The 24,347-nt window shown below is 36.1% G+C and overlaps 3 protein-coding genes and 1 non-coding gene across 4 annotated transcripts; 2 read left to right on the forward strand and 2 right to left on the reverse strand.

The window, feature by feature from the left end:
* The first annotated feature begins 4,444 nt into the window (after window positions 1-4,444).
* Window positions 4,445-4,640, forward strand: LOC111802766. Its single transcript, XR_002816302.1, has one exon. It is a non-coding gene; the product is annotated as a U2 spliceosomal RNA (small nuclear RNA).
* Window positions 4,641-6,041: 1,401 nt separating this feature from the next.
* Window positions 6,042-11,003, reverse strand: LOC111802393 (ras-related protein RABH1b-like). Its single transcript, XM_023686739.1, has 6 exons — window positions 10,729-11,003; window positions 9,220-9,290; window positions 7,898-7,986; window positions 7,544-7,655; window positions 6,712-6,802; window positions 6,042-6,518 (listed from the first exon to the last, which is right to left on the reverse strand). The coding sequence occupies exons 1-6, from the start codon at window positions 10,843-10,845 to the stop codon at window positions 6,372-6,374; spliced, it is 627 nt and encodes a 208-aa protein (XP_023542507.1). The 5' UTR covers window positions 10,846-11,003; the 3' UTR covers window positions 6,042-6,371.
* Window positions 11,004-12,470: 1,467 nt separating this feature from the next.
* LOC111802240 (nuclear intron maturase 2, mitochondrial) lies at window positions 12,471-15,706 on the forward strand. Its single transcript, XM_023686538.1, has one exon. The coding sequence runs from the start codon at window positions 12,774-12,776 to the stop codon at window positions 14,949-14,951; it is 2,178 nt and encodes a 725-aa protein (XP_023542306.1). The 5' UTR covers window positions 12,471-12,773; the 3' UTR covers window positions 14,952-15,706.
* A 926-nt stretch (window positions 15,707-16,632) lies between these two features.
* On the reverse strand, window positions 16,633-22,764 carry LOC111801322 (putative invertase inhibitor). Its single transcript, XM_023685272.1, has 2 exons — window positions 22,703-22,764; window positions 16,633-17,273 (listed from the first exon to the last, which is right to left on the reverse strand). The coding sequence occupies exons 1-2, from the start codon at window positions 22,762-22,764 to the stop codon at window positions 16,781-16,783; spliced, it is 555 nt and encodes a 184-aa protein (XP_023541040.1). The 3' UTR covers window positions 16,633-16,780.
* Between the last annotated feature and the right edge of the window lie 1,583 nt (window positions 22,765-24,347).

The following is a 24,347-nucleotide window of genomic DNA, read 5'->3' on the forward strand; positions in this document are numbered from 1 at the left end:
TTCCCGGCTGACTCCTCTCTAATTTCTCTCTAACTCTTTCTTTCTTTTGCAGGGAATCTGACGGGGTTCTCCTTGAACCCCTATTAGGGCTGGATTTTGCCCCTCAGTTGACTTAGCCCTTTTTTTTTTTCTTTTTTGGTATTACAAGTTCCCTATCCATGATTCTGGTATTTCTAGTTTGCATGGTTCAATCATTGAACCCAAAAATTTCTACAATAAAATTAGGTAGGTCATAGTATAGTTCCCTATCCATGATTCTGCTAAGGATTCTGCTATTTAATGAAATAATCTTACTCGAACATTGGAGGCATCCTTCTGGATGGATGGAAGGAATAAGTACAATTTTGAATTTTGAATGTTTTACTTATGTACAAAGTAACAAACATTAGATTTTTTGGTCATTCATTGAATGTAAACTACTGAACTAGGTCAGAATCTAGTCCACGAGAATCCCAATGAAGAATGACACATGGTGCAAAATCATTTGATTGGTTAATGACCTCTTTCTCACTTTCGATTTGCCATTAGTTCATTTGTGCTTATGAAATGAAAAAATCACGATAAACACCCTTTAAGTCCTCGCCTAGAATACAAACATCCTCGTAAAATATCGGAAAAATGAACACAACTTTTGGGAGGGACATAAATATTTTCATGTGAATATTAACCCATAAACATCATAGTAGATTTCAAGCATTTCATTACATCCTGATTGAGCTCGTGGTATAAGAGGTTGGTGCGACCGTGAGGAACTCAATGAAATGGAGAAGGTGAAGGAAGAGGTGGGAAGGTGTGGTTTTTCTGCATAGGTTTTTTTTTTTTCTTCTTCTTTTTAATTTTGAAAAAAACTATTGTTATGGATTATTTATTTATTATTTTGTTGTACAAAATATAATTTTAACGGTGGGATCTTGATATTGTACATTATTATTTTCCATCATTATTCAATTATCTAAAATAACTTCCTCATCTCATGAATATGTACAAAAATATTTTTTTTTATTGTTTAATAATAATTTAATTTTAAATTTTTTAAAAAAAATAAGTTTAGACACTCCCCTAATTTATGAGTTTATTTATCTTGTTATCTATTTTTATAATGTTTTTTTAAATAATATTTAAAAATGTGTTTTAGTTTTTGGAAATTAAAAAATAATGCAAATGTTACCTCACAGTAACAAAATTGTGAAAAAGCAAACATAGTTTTTAAAATCTAAAACAAAAATTAAAAATTTCTATAAAATTCTGCCATTTCTACTTAGAATTTATTATGAATTTAAATATTTATTTAGAAGTCATCTTATTAAACTGAGATAAAAATATAAAACACATGGATTTGAGATAAAAGCACAACAATATTAAATTGATAATTGGAAAGAATCTATTTGCAATAATCCTAAATATAATGAATCTCCATCTCAGATTAATGCTTCAATATCCAATTTAATCTTTCTTGTAATTATAATGGGTTGTATTCTTTGGCCAAAAAAATAAAAAATAAAAAATAAAAAATAAATAAAATAAAATAAAATGTATTTAAGAATACATAAAATTATTATTAATAATGCCTATGTTATTATTATTACAAGAGTTCAAGATCTTACTTATTTGGTCTCGGATATATTGGGAAGACTTCAAAAAAAAAAAAAAAACCTTTCAAATCCAAAGAAGTGATTAATTATTTGACGTGTTTTTAAGCTTATAATTATTTATTCATAAGAAGTCATAATTTAATATTATTATTAAAATGAAATAAATCACTCTATGATAATATCTATGACCGATCACAATTGTCTGCCAATGGAGTTTTGACATTTATTCCATTTTTATCAAAATACACAATAATACCATATTTATTAAACATAAAATTATTTTTAATGTTCAAACCCTACCCCAAACAAAACAATTGTGGATAGAATACCATGAATGATATGTATACGACGGTCTGTAAAATAATTTTTAACCATTTGTAATCTCTAGATGATTATTAGTGCTGCAATGAAAGTTTAAGACCGCTACTATTATTGCATTCTGAATAACACCTTCTATGCTATGAAATAATGTCGTGGTCGGATTGAGTCCAACTGCATTCAAGATGATCAAGAGATCATAATTCATTCAAATGTGTAGAGTTATTTGAAAATATTGAAAATGGTTGGATGGGAGATTTGAATGTGTAGCTAAACAGAATATATGTGGAGGTATATTCAATTTGTAAGGTTGGTAATGTCGATGAATTTAAAGTTTAATATTTTAATGAACACAAAATTTAATTTTTATATCTAATAAAATTTATTAATTTAAAAAATATTAAACTGGTAAACCTAAATAAAATTGATAATTTAAAAACTAAATATATAATTTAACACTAATTAAAAATTTAGTATTATAATTTGTTTCCATATATACTTTAATTAATAAAAAAATAAACATCTAATAATTTTATTGGGAATCATCCCACTCTAACAAAACGGATAAAAAATAATGTACGTTTATCTATTTTGATTCTCATATATATATATATATATATATATTCAGCTGTATGTATGTTCACATTCTATCTAAAAAATATATAGCAAGAAAAAAACATTATTTCCCTTCCATTCATGTCGACATATTTTATAGAAGGTTTGATCTAAGTCTTATCAACACTATGTTCTTCTTATCTTCTAAATCAATTTTCTTGTTGGTAAATGGATTAGATTTTGCCAATCATTTCAGAGAAAAAAAAAATTATTGATTTTAAATGTTTTTTTTTTCTAGATTATTATTTGTGGTCCTTATTCATTTTCTTTTTTTAATTCTTTGTTTGTCGTGGTTTGTATTGCTACTTTAATACCATTGTTTATGCGTTAGTGTGTTGTCTATTCACCTTGAATTGCACTTAGCTCTATAACATAGCTTGTCTCACATTCCAATTTTTTTTAGGGTGTGATTGGTGTGTACTCAATTGTGAGGGTGAGTTTGTAAGGAAGTGATACATTGAATCGAGTGTTGAGTGCTAAACACGAGTGAACACACGTGAAGGAGCGCTTGTGAGATCTTTTTTTTCTTTTCTTCTTTTAACTTTCTTTTGTAGCATGGAAAATCCAGACGACATTCCTAACATTACTGATGCACGATTGAGAGAAGCACAACAACGAACCATGGAAAGACTAATTCGAGGAATAGAAGAGTTGACATATCGAATAGGAAGATTGAAGATTCAAAATCAAGCTCGATAGAGGATCCCGCTACCTGCGCCCTCAACTAATCAATATGAGGGCGACAATTTTGATCACATTTTGGAATTAAAAGAATATAATTTCTATTTTTTTTTAGCTTCGTTGAGAGTTAAGATTTTTTTTTGCAAATTCTTGTGTTTAGAACTTGCATGCTAGAGTTCATTCAGGTGGTAATGATCAAACCTCTTATAGAGTGATTCGAATCACGAGTTTAGAAACGAGTTTTCTTTACTCTTGATCTTGATTATCAGGGTAATTCGTTCCATACTTTCCCCTGGATTGATTCCATATCAATAACGGTTAAGAGATTGATTATTATTATTATCCTGACTAACACTTTAAATAACACATTCAAAATGACCAAGAGTTTATAACCTTCATAATTTATGCTAAGGTATATCATCAAGATAACCAATAGTTCATCATTTATAGGAAAGTGTCCAATTATTTCAAAATATTGTTGTACCATCTAAAATAGTAGACAAAATATTTATGACGGTATAGTTTTTGAAAATATGGAAAATTAGTTTTTGAAAATATTAAAAGGAATTTAAATAATGTACCATGCTTGGACCATTAAAAAATAGTAGAAGAAAAATAGTTTTTGAAAATATTGAATGGGATTTGAACCCGTGCTTTGAAGTTTTATTTTATTATTATTATTATTATTATTATTATTTTGTCTAGTCGAGCTCATACAAATTTAGTTGTGGTGTACTCATCTACATTTTGAAACACTAACAAAATCTTGTTGAAGAGAGAGTGGAGCATTCTTGGCAAGATCAGACAAGTACAAGTTCGGATCAAGCTGAAAAACGGAATGGAATACTGTCCCTCTCTCAGGTTCGTCGATCCTCTCGACCTTTCTTATCTCGTTGTGGTCCCGCCTATAGTTATAGTGTCGAAGACACAATCGATACAGACTATTGCTGAAAAAAGTGAATTTTAAAAAATCAATTAGAATGACGTGAATTAAAAAAAAAAAAAAAAAAATTCAAAACCTAGTTTATTAAATATTAAAATTATAGTTTAGTTAAAATATTTTTGGGTTTTTTTTACGGGTTGTATGTGCGACCAGAATTAGTACTACGAGGTGTAACATTTCCATCGCAGAGCAAGGTCACTTCTGATTGGAGAGATTTAGCTATCCCACATCGGAATGACGTGAAAGGCTGCCCCATACGCTACTATAAAAGACGCCTGAAATGTCATAACAATTCATACCTTTCTCGGCCTTTTGGCTAAGATCAAGTGTAGTATCTGTTCTTATCAGTTTAATATCTGATACGTGGGCCATCGGCCCACATGATATTAAATTAATTTTTTATGGGGGAGGGCCCGCCAAGATAGCTTGCTATCTGGGCCTTCGAGCGTCGCCCTTGCGTTGCACTACTGCATGGGCCTGGCGCACCCCTCCGAGCCCAGTTTAATTGTTCGTTAATTTTTGTTTATTAAATAATTTACTTCCAGAATTGTTGGTTCGATCATTTGATTATTTGATAAATTCTTAAGGGCATTACTTTCAGAATTGTTGGTTCGACCCGACTTGGTCAGGAACCCATGCGCGTCTCTAGGCTCATTGCACGTGTGTGATTCGTGTCTCCCTCGGCTCACTTCACGGCTCGACTCTACAATTGCAGCAGCGACTAGAAAACGACTTAAATTGTTAGGGTCTAGAAATTTAGTATCGCCCACCTTTTTTATCCTCTTGAAGCTGATTTTGATCTTATTGAAAAAGTAAGTGGCTCTATTATGGGATTGGTTATGATGCACAACATGATTCCACGACAGTCGCTATTCCTTCTAAGTGTCCAGCAACAACACTAGAGATGCTAGCTCAATCAGCAGGCTAAAGGGGTGTGTGAGCCTGCTTGGTGGGCCTATACTTGCATGTGTGGATCGTGTATAGAGAAATAAATATGCATCCAATTTGCCCGGACTAAAAAGTCTTATAAGAAAATACGGTTCTAAGTTATAGTCTCATTCATGTTGCATGCGTTTGCATTCCCAGATTTATATAGTGGGGTCACTTACTGAATATTTCTTAAAATATTCATACACTCCGTACGGCTGACGGCGGCATCTCTTCTTAAAATATTCATACACTCCGTACGGCTGACGGCGGCATCTCTTCTTAAAATATTCATACACTCCGTACGGCTGACGGCGGCATCTCGTTAAAGCCATAAAACCTGTATCAGGGTAGTTATATTTTATTTTGTAGATCTTAAGTCTATCTAGGGCATAGTTTTTTAGTCTTGTCTTTGATTTTATTTTATTTTACCTTAGGCCCAGATTCCAGATTATATCATGCATATGGTAGCAGCGGCCCTATCTCCCTAGAAAATTAGGGTTGTTACAATTTGTATGAGTGAGAATGACATTTTTTCCGTTTCAATAACGATAAAGTTTCAATATTCAATAAAACCCTTCAGCCGTTGGAAGAACAAATGGGCTATAAAAAACCATTTTACATTAATACAGTGTAATCTGGGAAAAAAAAAAGGAAAAATGTATGAGAACAAAAAATCTAAATCATTTATAGCATGTCTACTTTACATAACAAAGAATTTGGGCTCAGAAATTCTTGCCCGTATTCATTTTACTTAAATTCGGACACGAACTCTATCTTTATGAATAGGGAGATAGGATAGGAAAGAAATGAACATTGGAATAGAGGGTGATAAGAAACCATACAAAAGATCTCGTTGTAATTGAATTCTTTCAATTTTTTTATACACCAAAAGCTCAAAGAACGAAAACCACTCACCTTTTTCCTGCCAGCCAGATCTTATTATGAACCAACACAACAATCCATTGCAAGAACAGGTGAAATTTGCAGAATTTCTAGATAAATTTCCATTTTGTAATCGAGTCCGACACAAAAACTTCTATTTTTTTTTTTTTTTTACAAATCCCAAGACCCAAATAATGACTCCACCAATACATCAAATTACTCCATAAAATAACAATCGTCTACTCTTGCCACCAATTTCATTTTACCAATTTAGTCTCTGCTCAAGCAAGGCATTCATATTAGATATAACCAATCTTGTACCTGAATATGCTCACAGTTCTAGAAGGTTGAGGCGTTGAAAGCAAAAAGCAAGAAAGAGTGATTCCGTCAACGATTCGTATCGGGCATCATTAGCAGGCACATCCACCCGACTGCTGCTGGGATTGTGCAGCACCACTGCCTGAGGACTTCAGGTTAACATCAACCATGTCTTCTTGTTTTGCTGATGAGAGAGTTTCCATTCCCGGCAAAGCTGCAGCGATTTTTCGGAACAGTGCCTGCACAAATTATAGGGATGGCCGTTAGAATACCATAAACGAGTAAGAAGATTTTAACATAGTTTTTGTCAAAGAATGGAGTAATCCTAAAACATCTTCGTCAAGTTCCCTAGAGTATATAGCAGATGATTGGTATATATTCAATCTGGAGGTACAGTACAAATATCAGGCTATCAGAGTATGAATGGTTTACCTTGATATTAAATCCAGCTTTAGCACTTGTTTCGATAAACATGACATTTAGTTCACGGGCTTTGGCTTCTCCTTCCTCTATGGAGACTTGCCTACCAATGCAGCATATGGGAAAATGGTGAAACAACATGCCAAACAAGACTTCTAAGTAATGTGAAAAAACGCAATATTAAATTGAAACCTTTTTCCCTTAGAAAATATAGGATCAAGAACAGTGGTAGATCACAACATCATGTTCTACTCTTTTTCCACACATTACATATAATAAAACGTAAGATTATCTGATAATGATATGCCTTAAAACAATATTGCCCAGACTACTGATATACTATATTAACTTTAATCGTCGTCCAAGTTCAATATTTAACTAAATGATTTTTTTAGAGAAAGATCAAACTAGATGAAACTTAGAGCTCAATTTATTTTGAAAGCTATATTCATAAATCGGATAGCACATTGAGTAGTAACAACAAACTATTTTTTGCACATCTGACCGTTTGAACAATATGGAGGAAAGAACAAACCTTCAAGTTCTAGACATCCCCTTACTTCCGACATAACTAATTACAGATTGGTTGCTGAGTAGGCTCATAAGGAGTGTTTGGTTTGAACAATATGAAGATGAGGATTTGAACATCTGACTGTTAGAAACCAATTGGCCTATGCTTAGGGTATCTTAAAAGCCAAAAAGATTTGCAAGCTCTCTATATCACTTCAATATCATTAATATTTTTCTTAGAACTCCAATTCAGGTTTGCATATATTATTCAGAATTGAAACAGATAAAAAGATAGAACATGCAAACGAAATAAAAATCCACGGTTAACTATTACCTCTTCTCCACAAGGTCCGTTTTGTTCCCAACAAGCACTATAATGACATCACTGCCCCTCTCAGTGCGCACCTCCTCAATCCATTTTGAAGTGTTTACGAAAGTTTGCCGGCCTAAGTAACAACAGGATAAAAACAGTTCAAAATAATCCCTTGACCATATCATGGCACAGAATTAACTCCACAGCATGTAATCGAGTAACTATATGAGATTAAGAACCAAAAAGGCTTCGGATATTAGATCCCAGATCCACCCCAAGAGTATACAAGATATTTTATCACAACACCGAAGAATACACATTTTCAATTGGTTTACTTAATTATTCTCATTCAATAGAAAATTTCAGATTCCATACTTGCAACATCAAAAACAATGACAGCGACAGATGAGTCCCTGATATAGCTTGGTATTAGACTTCTGAATCTTTCCTGTCCAGCAGTGTCCCTGAGAAACAAAGCAACATAAAATTTATAAATGTACAGCAAAACCCATTCTTCTGGAAAAGACAAATATGAAAGTTAGTCAATCAAATTAAATAGAATGAGAAGTATCATAAATATACGTGAAAAGAAGTCAAAATTGATACATTAATTTATAAGATGTGTCTATCAAAAACAAAGGAAAATTTTGATTAGCGCACCTGTAACATTTTTTTTTTTATTTGATGGAAAATATACAGATGGCAAAGATATATTAAATTAAACATTGCTTGTTACTTAGTTTCTAGATGATATTATCTATAGAAACTAATTAGTTCCTTCTAGTTGTCTGAAGTTTTTTTATTCTGCAGTTTTCTTATTAACTTCGTGCAGCTTTTTCTGTATCTCCTTTCATCCTCGAGTGGCAGGCACAAAAGGAACAGGCCTAGGAGTTAAAAGAAAAAATAAGGATCTCCAATTGGCCATGTTCAGAAAGATAGCACGGTAGTTCTGAAGATTAGCGCGAGAGGCCCAAAAAGAAGCCACTAAACTATAAAATGACTACCCATTTCTGACAATAGTTTTTGTTGGAGATGAGTTCTATTGGAGCTTTTATTTAGAATTCATAGTTGGAAAGAGATAATAGAATCCTTCTAAAGGTTGTTTTCGTTTCATGGGATCAAATTATTTTTGGGGCATTGCCCTATTCATATTTGTACAAACCTTTTACTTTTAACATGTGTTTTCTTCTCTTTGTGCCAATTGGAAGACTTTTTTTTTCATAACTTCCTTAGCCAGGGTTGTTGAGGCTTTGCTCCTCTACTTTTGTACATTTCATATTTTCAATCTTGTCTATATACATAAATGACGTGATGTGAGACCAAGAACCTTTATATCTGAAGAATAAAAACAATTAGTGAGCTTTACAGAGAAGCAAATATTACTTTCCTTAATTCCATCCCATAAAAAAATTGGGCTCCCTCCCTATGAAACCCTCCATAACCATATTTAAAGAAGAGAATTAATTTTATGTTTGGTTTTTTCCCAATATTAACATTGATTCTGCAGAAGGTGAGAGGCCACATTTCATCCAATAACACTTTCCATTTGATCCTCCCAAAAGGACTCAAGCAAATAAATCACATGATTTATATACAACACAAAAATGTGATTAAATTAGAAGAGTAATGTGAATAAGTAAAACCAATAGAAGCAGTCATCTATATATGAACAACCATAAATTTGTAATTTATCTTACCACAACTGCAGTCGAACGGTACGATCTTCCAGATACATGGTTTTTGAGAGAAAATCAATGCCAATTGTAGCCTGAACAATGGCACATAATTATATATTGCAAGAAGTGAATGTGTGGTATAAATTTGAAACTGAAATTTAGAAAGAACTTTTGTATCCAACAAAAGATAAAAAAATAAGAAAAGAGAGAGAGAGAGAGATGGAACTATATATCTACAATTCATTATCAAAAAGGAAATACACGAGATGGAAGATAATGCACCCATTTGATCTAGATGTAATTATGATACATTTCCACTTGGTCAAGACTAAACAAAGAACATAATCCCGAAAGGCTTAATGTAAAAACCTCAAATTGATGCATTGAAAAGAACATCAAAAGAATATTCAAGAAAATTATTGCTGAGGTAACCCAACAACATGATGAATCTAGCATTTTCTTAGTTCTTATCAACTTGAAAACTGATCAGTAGCACAATCCACCTGTCCACTGAACATTAATCACTCCTAATCGGCTTCCTCTATATATCCTGTTCCCCATAGAAGCAGTGACAAAAATGTCCCAATAGTCAAAAACCATACAGGACTTATCATGTCGTGCTGTCAATGCAGTTACAATAACCGAAGACACATCTGGTTTCATGAATCATATTGTGTAAAATTTTGATGTAATTAAAATTACCAAATTGAACATGAGAATGATTATAAATCTTGGTCAATGTGTCAGACAACCAAAACATTTCTAACGTAAACGATGTGGAACGAACACACAATTGCTCTATCAAGTTAGCAGTTGGATTATTGGCAATGCTCACCCAACTCCATGAGGTAGGGACAAAATACTAGGCATGCGAGGACATGTAACATTGGTTTTTTTTTTGTACGAAGTCAGCCAACTATTCTTGAAATAATCCAACAAATTAAAATATGGGAAGTAAAGACCAAAAAGCTTTTCAGTCCACAAAAGTTAGCACGAAGTCAGATCATGATTCCAGAATAATGGTCTAGATTCAAATTAGCTGAAAGAAAGGCATCAACGAAAACCCGCCCTTCTCCTCATTTCGATCCAATTCTGCAAGGCGTACCCAATAAACTAGTACTAAAGACTAATGGTGTTGACAGCCAACAGCGCTAAATTCTGAACATCATTCACCCGGAAGCAGCAAGGTCAGAATCATAGACTTAAGACACTGCTTGATTACTGAACTCTCGACTAAGAACCAATATATTGAAATAAATACAGAGTGTGGAAGGAAAATGCTGATCGCCTATGAAGAAAAAACCAAAAGATCTGAAACCATAAACACGGAATTCTCGGCCTCCTCAATGACACAACGAGACAAAACAGAAAAGAAAACCGCATATAATCAAAGAAAATTGCAGATGGAAACAAGAGGAATCAAAATTAAAGATGAAACAACAGGATCAATCAACAGTATCCGAACCGATCCGGCCGCAACGTGTGATACAAAGAAGGATCTAAACAATTAAGGATTCAGCAGGGAATTACCTGATATGTATTATCGAATTTGTCGTACATGAAGCGTGTAATGATGCTGGTTTTCCCAACAGACTGGTCTCCGAGAAAGACCAGCTTATACTTCGCCAGAGCCGACGTCGGTGCCATTTCCGGAGAGATCTCTGGTTTACCTTTCCGACAGAGGAAGAATTACAGAATGGAGATGGAGATTTCGGTCGAGGTCAGCTGCAATGGAAACTCTCCCTTTTGGCCCAGTTCCTTCTTTCTTTCTTTGATCTGGACTCTGCTTTCAGTTTCCCACTGCTCGTTAAGGATCTCAATTGTGAATAAACGGGTCGGGCCGGGCCGGGCCGGGTCGGTTTGTATCTCTCGGTTCCTTCTCACTCCCAATTTTTTATTCCATGATTTTTCTAATAAGCTGAAATTTACATTTTCGTCCTTCACCAACACTCTTTTTTGTTCCATAAATTTAAATTTTGTCATATTTTAGTCATTCAATTTTCAAACCCGACATTTTTGATCGAGTTATGAGTTTCGTACCATTTTTGTCTCTACTGTCGATTCTCTATAACTCGTCTATCGACAGAAACTTTAACCGTTATGTATTAGGTTATGCAGGTGACGAATGTATGACAATTGAAATTGTTAGTGCACGGTGTCACAACCAAACAATTGTGTATAAGTGGTTCAATACGAAAAAACGCCGTGCGGTAAAAAATGTAGGACCGTGATTGTAACGACCCAGATCCACCACTAGCAGATATTGTGCTCTTAAGGCTTTCCCTCAAGACTTTAAAACGCATCTGCTAAGTGAAGGTTTCTACACACTTATATATGGTGGTTTGTTCTCCTCCCCAACCAATATGGGACATCACAGTCACACTTAGGCCAATATATGGGAAGGGACTTTCTTATTGAAACAAAACCGTTTTTTTCGGTGAAATACAGTTAGATGTGTATGTTATTGTACGGATGTTTGTTATTTGTTTTGATGCCTATTAATCATGATAAATAAATGTTTTGGGACCACATACGTGCGTGTTATAATTTTTTAGCGTTATAATTTTTTAATGTAATAAGTGGGGTAAGGGTTACACGCGTTTGTTTTAAGTAATCAGCTACTAATTGTCACATGAGGTGTAACGCCCCTAATTTTCTTACCTTAGTGAAGCTAATGCTTTACTCGAAATTCATAATAGATACATTTAAATAAAATAAAAATTAAACATATCCAAGCGAGATTTATGACCCGGTTTGAATATTTCTTTTATTATTATTTATATCCAGCTAAAAATTATTTTCATGCTAAAGGTTATACATTATATGTATCGAGTAACCAATCTCCAATAGTCAGTGAAAAGCGGTTTCTGAAAGCCATTGTAAGTAATTAGATTACACGAAGTATATTTCGAGTGATCGACCACTAAGGTCCCTTGATTTCGATTGATAAATTATTGGTTATTTGCATATATGGACCGAGCATGTTTTTCTATTCTGTAACAATTAAAAATTATAATAAATAAGTATAAATTAATTCACTTATAAAAATTAAAATTTTAATTAATATCATTATAAAAACAACCGATTTGGTTTTTTTTTTTTTTTCATACTTTAATTTATAAGTTCACAAAGTATGGAAAAATTAATAATTTAATTATCAATAATTATTAATTAATTAATTATAAACAATAAATAATAAACCAAAAATTGTAAATTGCAATATAATAAATAGAGCGGAGTTGAAGGGTATTGCTGCAAAATACAAAATTACAAACGGCGACTGCAACCAGAAGGGTTTAAGCAAAAGGGTTTTTCCTTCGCCGTGTTATTTTGGTTCTTCGTCGCTACGGTACCATTCTCCAGTCGAAGCCGCCGCCGCCGCCACAGGGTTTGACACGGTTAGCGCAGGCTTGAATAAACTTTTGTTGCATTTCAATCACTTTCTTTGAACTGCTTCAGTTAGGGTTTGTGTTAATTTCCATGCTTTATCGATTCATACGAGTTCTTGGATTGATGATTCGTGAAATTCTTCCCGAGATATGATATAAAAGATCGAGCGTAGCGTTCTACACTAGATGCATCGGGGCGTTTCCATATTTGCCCGTCGGATTTTTTTGAGTTCCAGAGTTGTCGGAACTAGCAATGGATTTCTGTTCTCCAAGCTGAATCCTCTGAACCCTAGTTTCCATGGATTTTCAGTGTGTAGGGTGTTTTCATTTGTTCCGGCGCACCGTCGTACGCCTGATCCTGATGATCCGTCCACCTTGATGAAGGAAGATGGAGTCTCTGTTTGTTCCCAGATGTGGATTGAGAATTTTCGGGAACCGGATAGGATCATTTCCAATTTGTCCACGTATCTTCGGAGGTTTGAGTTGTGGGTTTTGGCGTACCAGAAAGTTTGTGCGGATGAGATGGGCGCCTACATGCCTCGAAATGCAATACAAAGGTCAGCACTGGAAGATTTACTGGCGCTTAGAAATGCAGTTCTGGATAGTAAGTTCAAATGGGGAGCAAGATTGGAGTTCTTCATAAAATCTCCAAAAGATAAGACGGATTATGAATCGTTGTCGAAGAGGAAGATAAAGGCTATCTTGACAACAACGCAGCCTGCTGCATTTCAAGATAAAATTGTCCAAGAGGTTCTGTTTATGATTCTGGAACCAATTTACGAAGCTCGGTTTTCGCCGAAGTCTTATGCATTTAGGCCTGGGAGGAATGCACATACAGTGCTGCGCGTAATTAGGAGGCATTTTGCTGGTTATTTATGGTATGTGAAAGGTGATTTAAGTACAATTTTAGATGGCATGAAGGTAGGGATGGTGATAAATGCTTTGATGAGAGATATAAGAGATAAAAAGGTGATTGATTTAGTTAAAGCTGCTTTGGTTACACCGGTTATAACGAGCAAGATCGATGAAGGAGAAAAGAAGAAGAAGAAGAAAAGGAAGTATCAGAAGAAGAGAGTATTAGCTGACGATGAGCCGAAGCCTGATCCATATTGGTTGGAGACATTTTTTGGTTTCGCTCCTGAAGAGGCGGTGAAGAATCCTTCATGGGGACACTGTGGGATACTTAGTCCTCTTCTGGCCAATATATGTTTAGATGAATTGGACCACTGGATGGAGGGAAGGATCAAGGACTTCTATTCTCCATCTAAGAGTGATGTCATATGGAATAGTCCTGAAGGAGAAGCAGATCAAGGAAATACATCTTGGCCAGAATTTGTACCGACAAGTGGTCCGGACAAGACTCGGAAGATGGACTACGTTCGGTACGGAGGTCATATTCTGATTGGTATTCGAGGACCTAGGGCTGATGCAGCAACGTTAAGAAAGCAATTGATTGAGTTTTGTGATCAGAAGTATATGCTCAAGCTTGACAATGAGTGCCTTCCCATTGAACACATTACCAAGGGTATCATGTTTCTAGATCACGTGCTTTGTCGAAGAGTTGTGTATCCAACACTTCGGTATACTGCTACTGGTGGTAAGATCATTAGCGAGAAAGGTGTTGGTACTCTCCTTTCGGTCACGGCAAGCCTGAAACAATGCATTAAGCAATTCAGGAAGCTGAACTTTCTAAAGGGTGATAGGGATCCTGATCCACAGCCTTGTTTTAGAATGTTTCATGCCACACAAGCTCACACAAATTCACAAATGAACAAGTTTTTGTTAACCATTGTTGAGTGGTACAGATATGCAGACAATAGGAGGAAAGTGGTGAACTTTTGCTCTTACATCCTTAGAGGTTCGCTTGCAAAGCTTTATGCTGCGAAATACAAACTCCGTTCACGAGCGAAAGTTTACAAGATTGGGGCTCGGAATCTCAGCCGCCCATTGAAAGAGAAAAAAGGGCAATCGCCCGAGTACCACAATCTTCTGAGGATGGGCCTTGCTGAGTCGATCGATGGCCTTAAGTTCACCCGGATGTCTCTTGTCCCTGAGACCGATTACACCCCGTTACCAAATAATTGGAGACCTGATCATGAAAAGGCTCTACTTGAGTTTATAATGCTCGAAGATCCTAAAACGCTCGAGGAGCACCGTAGATGCATTAGGGAACAGGGTCTTGTCTCACCCCAGGATTACATTTCAATGCTTGTATGGAATTACAAGAGGAATGCAACTATGGATCAGACGTCCCTGATGAACACTATTGATCATCGAATATTGGGCTCGAACCTGGAGAGTCTCGGTTCTAAAGCCAAAGAATTGGAAGAGCATGATGAATCATTTCAAGCGGCTGAAGTATAAGGTTCTTTTGTTTGGATAAATTATGCTCTTCATCCTTTCCAGCCAGCTGCATTAGACTCTGATCCTTCAAATGTGATGGTTGGGGGCTGCAAGACGTTGTGTACAATTTCAAATCCTCAACGACTTGCACTGCTGTGTTTTGGAGCCTCACCTCAATGGAGACAACAACCCTGTTGCTCATCTGAGTCAGAAACTATGTCATTGTATCAGCTATGGCCTATATATTCTCCTGCTTCCTATCCTATGTGGCAAGGGGCAGTCAGCCCAATTTTGACATGGATCAACTTTGTGCTTGGGATTTTATGAAGCTAATTTTATCATCTGATGTATATGTGCACTGGCCATTCATTTTTCCAATTGAAAATCCTACAGAGATTCTAGTTGCAGTAATCTTTTCTGTTCGAAAGTAGAGGCAAATGATTGTCCCGGTTGTTTCAGGTACGCCTTCCTCAAATAATTCTCAGATTTTTTTCCTTCATTTATTTGCTTAGTTTGAAGCTGATCCTTCCAATCCCAAAAAAAAAAAAAAAAAAAAGGGAGAAAATAAAAAAGGTTGCATCTGTTTGGTTTTGTGATTCGAACAGGAATCCGTGTAATCAAAGGATTTCCTGCATTATCGCTTGTATGGAATGAGTCAATCATTCACTTTGGTATCTTATTGAACAAAAATGGTGATATTGTTCTTCCATTGATATGAATTTCAATTTTTGTGATGTATCATGATCATCCAATTAGAAGGTGGTTTCAGTTTTTTCAAATGAATGATTTGAAAGACTTATTGATTTTAACAACTTAGTGTAGAATTGATCATTCGAACCTTTCTGTTCATAGATGTGGATCTTGGACCTATAAATGTGGGGATATTCTCGAAACTCACAAAGAGAAAAGGTAATGAGTTAGACAAAAAGAGAAGAAACTTGGATAAAAAGAAAAGANAAAAAAAAAAAAAAAAAAAAAAATTATTGATAACCTCAGATCAATCAATTAATACGTAATCGAGCGATCTTAAACCATAAACATGTTCTGAGATAGAGATCTGTAGTGGCTGCAGTGTGGGTGGTTGGCAGGGGAGGAGTTCATTGAAAACAAGGGGTATTCTTCATTGAAATAAGAATCTCATACTCTCACACTAGCTACACATGTAGTTAAAGGGGGCCTTATCAAAATTATAGGACATTACCATAATGAAAAATTCTCTGATTCCTTTTGAACCAAATTTCAAATAACAGAGCTTTCGCTGCATTAGATATGAGGAAAAGATCTAGGAAAAAAACGAACTCTCCATTTTTTTTAGGGCTCGGAGCAGATTAAGCTTTCCATCTTTCTTCTCCATCTTCGGCTCTATCTCGAGCTCGATTTTCTTGGTCTCAAGCTAGACTTCTTTTGGGAGGCAAGCCCTTGCCCTTGGTCTCATCTCGACTTCCCAAGCTAACTACTTTAATCTAGCAGGCTAGTTCCCTGTTGAGGCCACATGTCTTCGACATTTTGGTATAGGTTGGAATCCCTTCACTCAATTGAAGAATCGACCCTCTTTTATCATATTATCATATTATCAAATTGTACACAACTTTGAGTTGAATATTTAAGGAAAGCAAGCTTCTAAGGAGTCATTAGTCCACAAAAACAGAAAATTACCGGGTTATCGAATGGCTCTAACCTTTTTTAAAATTCTTTTTTTTTTATGTCAAATATTTATTGCTCCAAATAAGGAAGAAGATACCACTAAAAACTTCAACACTCCAACAAAACAAAATACCATAATTTGCTAGAAACCCCCTCAAAACACAGGAAATTTCTCTTCCTATTCCTCCATGAAGCCATCCATAGAATCATTGAGCCATATTGATAAAAGCAAGAGAAATAGCATTCAACTGAAAGAACCCACAATTAATTTCCGTCAAAGGAGAAACCTCCCCATCTTTCTCCTTATACCCATCTTCACAGCTCAATGCTGCATCCATGGCCGCACTCACCTTGATATTCGCCGTTTCATTATCCCCCATTTTCACAGCTCCCAAAGCCAATTCCAACCCGGAAACAGCCTCTGTATAAAGCTCCAAACAGCCCTTCAAACACCCCAACGAATACTTCCCCTTCCCCCATTTCTCACTGCCTTTCAGAAGCTCTGAAATCTCAGACCCAATCTCTGTGGCATTGGCCTTCGATTGGGTTATCGAAATCAGAACCAACTCCTTGAACGTTGCGGCTTTGGAATTGGGATTGGCTCTGAGGGTTTGGACGCAGAGTTTGTAATCGACGTATGGGTCTGTTTTTGCAGCTGATTTGCAGGAGCGTTGGATAATGTCCAAATCGAAGGCGGTTGAACACAACTCACTGTGGGAAACACTCGCACCCTTTATTAACACTGTGGGAAAGACTCACTGTGGGAAACACAACTCACTGTAGAATACTTTTGCTTTTTATTGTTTTTGGATTTCTTGGATGAATAATCTAGGTAGGGTGGAGGGGTATTTATACTAGAGCCTACGCAATCTAGACCTAACAAATCTAAATCTTTTTCGTAAAAATATCGTATCTTTTCTAAAATCTCTACTAAAATAAATATACAATGAGCTCGTACTATTATTGGGCTTGACTCTATTAGGCTAGTGATGATATTTCAACACTCCCCCTCAACACTAGTCCTCGTTTGCTGCACCATGTTGAGCTGACAGTGAAAACTCTCATTTTTGCTAGTATTCAGCCCTTTTGTAAATAAGTCTGCCACTTGGTCATCTGTCTTGATCTACTGCATCTCGATTTCTTCTTTTAGGACCTTCTCTCTAATGAAATGGTAGTGCACCTCCACATGCTTTGTTCTAGCATGAAACACCGGATTTTCTGCTAGGCGAATCGCAGATTGGTTGTCACAAAGAAGTGATATTGGATAGTCAATTTTCTGGTGCAAATCTTTCATCAAGAGTTTCAGCCATGTACTTTCTTGAGCTGCTCCAGCCGCTGCTCTATACTCTGCTTCTGTAGTTGATAATGATACTGTTGGTTGTCTCTTGCTACACTAAGAAATTGTTCCCGAACCAAACTTGAACACATACCCAGTGGTTGACCTCCGAGTATCATGGTCTCCTGCATAGTCAGCATCACAATATCCAACTAGCTTGCCGTCTTCGCTTCTTTTGTACAAAAGACCATAGTCGATTGTACCTTTGACATATCTCAAGATCCGTCGAGCTGCATCCAGATGAGGCTTCTTTGGACTTTGCATGTATCGACTCATAACCCCAACTGCATAAGAGATATCAGGCCGAGTTAAAATNTCCCCCATCTTCTATTGTAGAATTTCTTCGATGTTTGAATCTGGTAAGACTTTCTTCTCCGAGGACCACCATGAAGATGCTTCATTGAAAACTACATCTCTTGATGTAAATNTTGTATACTTTTGTTGGCAGAGAAACAATCCTTCATCTGTGCAATCAACTTCTAGGCCTAAGAAATGTTTAAGCTCTCCTAGCTCTTTCATCTGTAGGCGTACTAATAAATTTTTCTTTCGTCGTCCCCGGTGATAATCAAATTGNTCAAACTTGCTACGTAGATGGTCAGGCACAAATACATAGCAAGCACAACCAAATACTCGGAAGTAACTAACTGTAGGTTTCATATCCCATAGTATCTCAAATGGTGAGACGAATCCTAGCTTTGGTTGAGGAAGCTTGTTGATCACATGGGCAGCAGTTCGCATAGCTTCAGCCCAAAATCTTCCTGGAACATTATTTGCGTGTAACATGCTTCGACAGATTTTTGCAAGGTGTCGATTCTTTCTTTCTACTACATCATTTTGTTGTGGCGTGTTGGCACATGTAAACTGACGTCGTATCCCACACTCGTGTAAATATTGATCGAACTCATCTGATGTGTATTCTCCACCATTGTCTGAACGTAGGCAATGAATCTTCACTCCTACTTCTCCTTCGACCATCATCTTGAATTCTTGAAACTTTGCGAACGTGTCAAACTTTTCTTTCATAAAGAAAATCCACACATATCTTGAGTAGTCGTCAATAAACGTCACCATATACAGCATTTCGTTGATCGATGCTTATTTGACTGGGCCGAACAAATTAGAGTAATTAACTCTAATGGTTTCTTTGCTTTGAAACTTGACTCTTTGTATGGTAATTGATGAGCTTTACCATATTGGCATCCAGTGCAGACAACGTCTGTTTTGACTTCAAGTTGAGGTAGACCTTTGAGCATGGATTTCTCCATAATCCGCTTCAACTTATGGTAGCTAATATGTCCCAATCTTGCATGCCATAGATCTGTCGTCTCATTCTTTTGGGTCTTGTCAACATAGGCAGACTCAGCAGATAGGACATAGACAGACTCCCTTCGTCCTTCTATTGTCGGCTTTCCTATTATCTTAACATCTTGATAAACTTTTACATCTTTTGGCCCAAACAAGACGTAGCTTCCTGATGTTGTTAGTTGTGACCCTGACAACAAGTTCTNGAAACTTTGCGAACGTGTCAAACTTTTCTTTCATAAAGAAAATCCACACATATCTTGAGTAGTCGTCAATAAACGTCACCATATACAGCATTTCGTTGATCGATGCTTATTTGACTGGGCCGAACAAATTAGAGTAATTAACTCTAATGGTTTCTTTGCTTTGAAACTTGACTCTTTGTATGGTAATTGATGAGCTTTACCATATTGGCATCCAGTGCAGACAACGTCTGTTTTGACTTCAAGTTGAGGTAGACCTTTGAGCATGGATTTCTCCATAATCCGCTTCAACTTATGGTAGCTAATATGTCCCAATCTTGCATGCCATAGATCTGTCGTCTCATTCTTTTGGGTCTTGTCAACATAGGCAGACTCAGCAGATAGGACATAGACAGACTCCCTTCGTCCTTCTATTGTCGGCTTTCCTATTATCTTAACATCTTGATAAACTTTTACATCTTTTGGCCCAAACAAGACGTAGCTTCCTGATGTTGTTAGTTGTGACCCTGACAACAAGTTCTTCTTTATACTCGGTACATGATAAACATTATGTAGCGACACTGTATCAGACTTATTGCCAGGCATGATTGTCGTATTGCCGATTTGAGCAATTGATAACTGTGTGTTATTTGCTGTGCGTACCATACGACTTCCTTTGTACTCTTTCTTGTCTTGCAATTTTCTCTGATCGCCAGTTATGTGGTTTGAACATCCAGAATCAACGANATGCTTATTTGACTGGGCCGAACAAATTAGAGTAATTAACTCTAATGGTTTCTTTGCTTTGAAACTTGACTCTTTGTATGGTAATTGATGAGCTTTACCATATTGGCATCCAGTGCAGACAACGTCTGTTTTGACTTCAAGTTGAGGTAGACCTTTGAGCATGGATTTCTCCATAATCCGCTTCAACTTATGGTAGCTAATATGTCCCAATCTTGCATGCCATAGATCTGTCGTCTCATTCTTTTGGGTCTTGTCAACATAGGCAGACTCAGCAGATAGGACATAGACAGACTCCCTTCGTCCTTCTATTGTCGGCTTTCCTATTATCTTAACATCTTGATAAACTTTTACATCTTTTGGCCCAAACAAGACGTAGCTTCCTGATGTTGTTAGTTGTGACCCTGACAACAAGTTCTTCTTTATACTCGGTACATGATAAACATTATGTAGCGACACTGTATCAGACTTATTGCCAGGCATGATTGTCGTATTGCCGATTTGAGCAATTGATAACTGTGTGTTATTTGCTGTGCGTACCATACGACTTCCTTTGTACTCTTTCTTGTCTTGCAATTTTCTCTGATCGCCAGTTATGTGGTTTGAACATCCAGAATCAACGATCCAGTCATTCTCATAATTGATATGGTCTTCCATTGTCGCCATGAGTGCTAACTCGTCTTCTTCTATGGGATTTCCTTGGAAACTCTTGTTGTCATNCATGGATTTCTCCATAATCCGCTTCAACTTATGGTAGCTAATATGTCCCAATCTTGCATGCCATAGATCTGTCGTCTCATTCTTTTGGGTCTTGTCAACATAGGCAGACTCAGCAGATAGGACATAGACAGACTCCCTTCGTCCTTCTATTGTCGGCTTTCCTATTATCTTAACATCTTGATAAACTTTTACATCTTTTGGCCCAAACAAGACGTAGCTTCCTGATGTTGTTAGTTGTGACCCTGACAACAAGTTCTTCTTTATACTCGGTACATGATAAACATTATGTAGCGACACTGTATCAGACTTATTGCCAGGCATGATTGTCGTATTGCCGATTTGAGCAATTGATAACTGTGTGTTATTTGCTGTGCGTACCATACGACTTCCTTTGTACTCTTTCTTGTCTTGCAATTTTCTCTGATCGCCAGTTATGTGGTTTGAACATCCAGAATCAACGATCCAGTCATTCTCATAATTGATATGGTCTTCCATTGTCGCCATGAGTGCTAACTCGTCTTCTTCTATGGGATTTCCTTGGAAACTCTTGTTGTCATTCTTCTGAGCTCTCTCGGGTTGTGAAGTTCCTTGGTGGCTTCTTCTTTTGTCACCATTGTATCCACGTTTGGTAGACGGCCTATTATTGCTCCGACTTTCATTTGTGTAGAGTGCTTCTTCTTCACCCTTCAATGTGATGCCTCCCATTGGTTTAGCCATGGCTTCTTGGCTGGCTAACAAATTTTCAACTCTACAAGTGATGGTTGAGCCATCCTTATACAACAGTAATGAAGCTTCGATATTTCGGTCGCAATCTGTGGATTATAATCCTCTTCATTCAAGATTCTACAATGGCGGACTTCGGGTCTAGTTGAGTAATCTCCCGACAGATCGACTTGACCTTGTGGAAGTACTGAGCAATCGTCATGTCACGTTGTGAAATTGACAATAACTCATTCTCCAGAAGTTGTAGCCTTATATCGTTCTTCTTTGAGAACAACATCACGAATGTGTCCCATGCTTCTTTCGGTGTCTTGTCATCCCAAATATGTTCTAACATCTCTTCTCCGATTGTGGTTTTCAAGGCAAATATTGCTTTGCCTGCTTTAATTCTCCATTTGCGCAAGGCGCCGTTAGAATCCTCCTCTGGCGGCATAGTTTCACATTCGCCAACGATCTCCCAAAGATCCTGTCTTTGTAAATAGGACATCATGCATGTTGTCCACGTGTTGTAGTTGTTGTTGTTGAGTTTCTTGATTCCTCCAACGATTTGGAAATCACCCATTGTGTTGGTCATACCTTAGTAATACCAAACAAGTTCTTTCGACAAGACTTGCAGAGTCACGGACTACTCACGACACAAAAAAACTCACTCACTACTAATCTCAAGAAATCGTTTCTGATGTGGAAGATCAAACAGAGTTGCAACCACAGAGCATACTTAGAATTCCAAGAGATCAGATAACTTACACTAACCTCGCTCTAATACCAATTGTTGAACACAACTCACTGTGGGAAACACTCGCACTCTTTATTAACACCAATCGAGAAGAGAATACAAGACACTCTGTAGAATACTTTTGCTTTTTATTGTTTTTGGATTTCTTGGATGAATAACCTAGGTAGGGTGTTTATTGTTTTTGGATTTCTTGGATGAATAACCTAGGTAGGGTGGAGGGGTATTTATACTAGAGCCAATCTAGACCTAACAAATCTAAATCTAGACCTAACAAATCTAAATTTTTTTTTTGTACAAATATCGTATCTTTCCTAAAATCTCTACTAAAATAAATATACAATGGGCTCGTACTATTATTGAGTTTGATTCTAATTGGGCTAAGGGCAAGTGGAAAAGTGTTGGAAGTGAGAGAAGAAGCAATAAAATGGGGTTTGAAATAGGACTTTTCATTTTGGAAGTATGGGTTTGAATTGAAAGCTTAGGGGTTTATAATTGAAGCTTCTTTGCTGCTTTGTTTTGGGGTTTTAATGGGCACCACGTTGAGATAGAGAAGCAATTTATGTATAAATATGATGACTTTCTTTATTTCTTTTATATTTATTTAGTTTCGGATAGTCATCACACACACGTTTAGATCTGTTTAGATCTGTCCCCGTATTCTTTCGTCTCTTATTTTAATTTTGATCGTTGTGAAATGAAATTTTTTCTTCATCTAAGTTGAAGGCATGTTTGGAATATATTATGTGATTGTTATGGTTTACAATATGATATAATATGATATGATATGTGCATGATGTGGATTGTTATGTCTGAAAACATATAAAAGTTAGGATATGATATAGGTTGACAGGAATGATATGATTGACATGCAAAAGGACGAGCTAGCATGAAATACAATCTCGACATACGCATGCAAAATATGATAAATGATATGATAAACGATATGAGAAATAATATGATATGATACGAAGGAAGTTAGCGGGGTTGTATTAAATGATAATGAAAATGAAAAAATGTTGTGGCCCGTGCATTATTGTGTGCTCATATATGGGGGGATACCCCTTATCCTTCACGATAGTTTGGATGCGTACGCTACGAGGCGGGAGAACGATCATTATGTTATCATAATGCTGTCGTGACCGTCGCTACTCCAAACGGGTGTCCGACATCAATAGCTCCCATAAATACTCGCCTAACCAGAAAGGGGCCCAGGAGATGTGCAAACCAACTGGTGGGTCCATACTCGCACATGTGGACTGTGTGGAAATTAATTACACATTCAAGTTACCTATTAGGATGGCTGCCATAGGAAAATAATTGTTATGATAGTTTTCATTCATAAAATTGTATGCGTTTGCATTTAACCCCATTATTGGGTTGACTTATTAAGTATTTCTTAAAATACTCAAGCTACGTGCTACTTCTATTTCAGATAAAGGCAAGGCATCCCGCTAATGACGACATCGCACTTGAGACCATGACACATACATAAGGTAGTCGAATCTATTTTCTTAGACTTAGACTGAAATACGTTGTTTAATTTAAATGTTTAAGTATTTCCATATTCAATATTGACGAACAAGATCAAAAGAATTTGAACCGATTCTAATTAGGTTAATCCAAATGGGCATGCATTTGAAACGAGCACTTCGGCAAAGTGAGCCACCTCTCGACTGAGGTGCCCTTTACACCTTTAAGCCTTGGATTTTATTTACCGACGAGTGTTGATTGGTCTCATTCTAATTCATTGGTTGGGTATTACTTTATATTTTTATTTACTCAAATTAAACTTTTAATACTATTTAATCGAGTGTTTTTTCAAACAAATATTTAATTAGGTTGTTTATATATATATATATATATATATATATATATATATATAACCCAAATTTATTTTAGGGTTTATGATTTGCTTGTAAGTACTTTTTTTTTTTTACAATTTTACCCTTTATTAATTTACCTTTAATTCTTTAAATTTTTTACGTCGATTAGGTAATAAATTTTTAATTTTGTATCTGATATATCATTTTAAA

This window comes from Cucurbita pepo, chromosome LG09 (assembly GCF_002806865.2).
Source record: "Cucurbita pepo subsp. pepo cultivar mu-cu-16 chromosome LG09, ASM280686v2, whole genome shotgun sequence".
Classification (NCBI taxonomy): domain Eukaryota; kingdom Viridiplantae; phylum Streptophyta; class Magnoliopsida; order Cucurbitales; family Cucurbitaceae; genus Cucurbita; species Cucurbita pepo.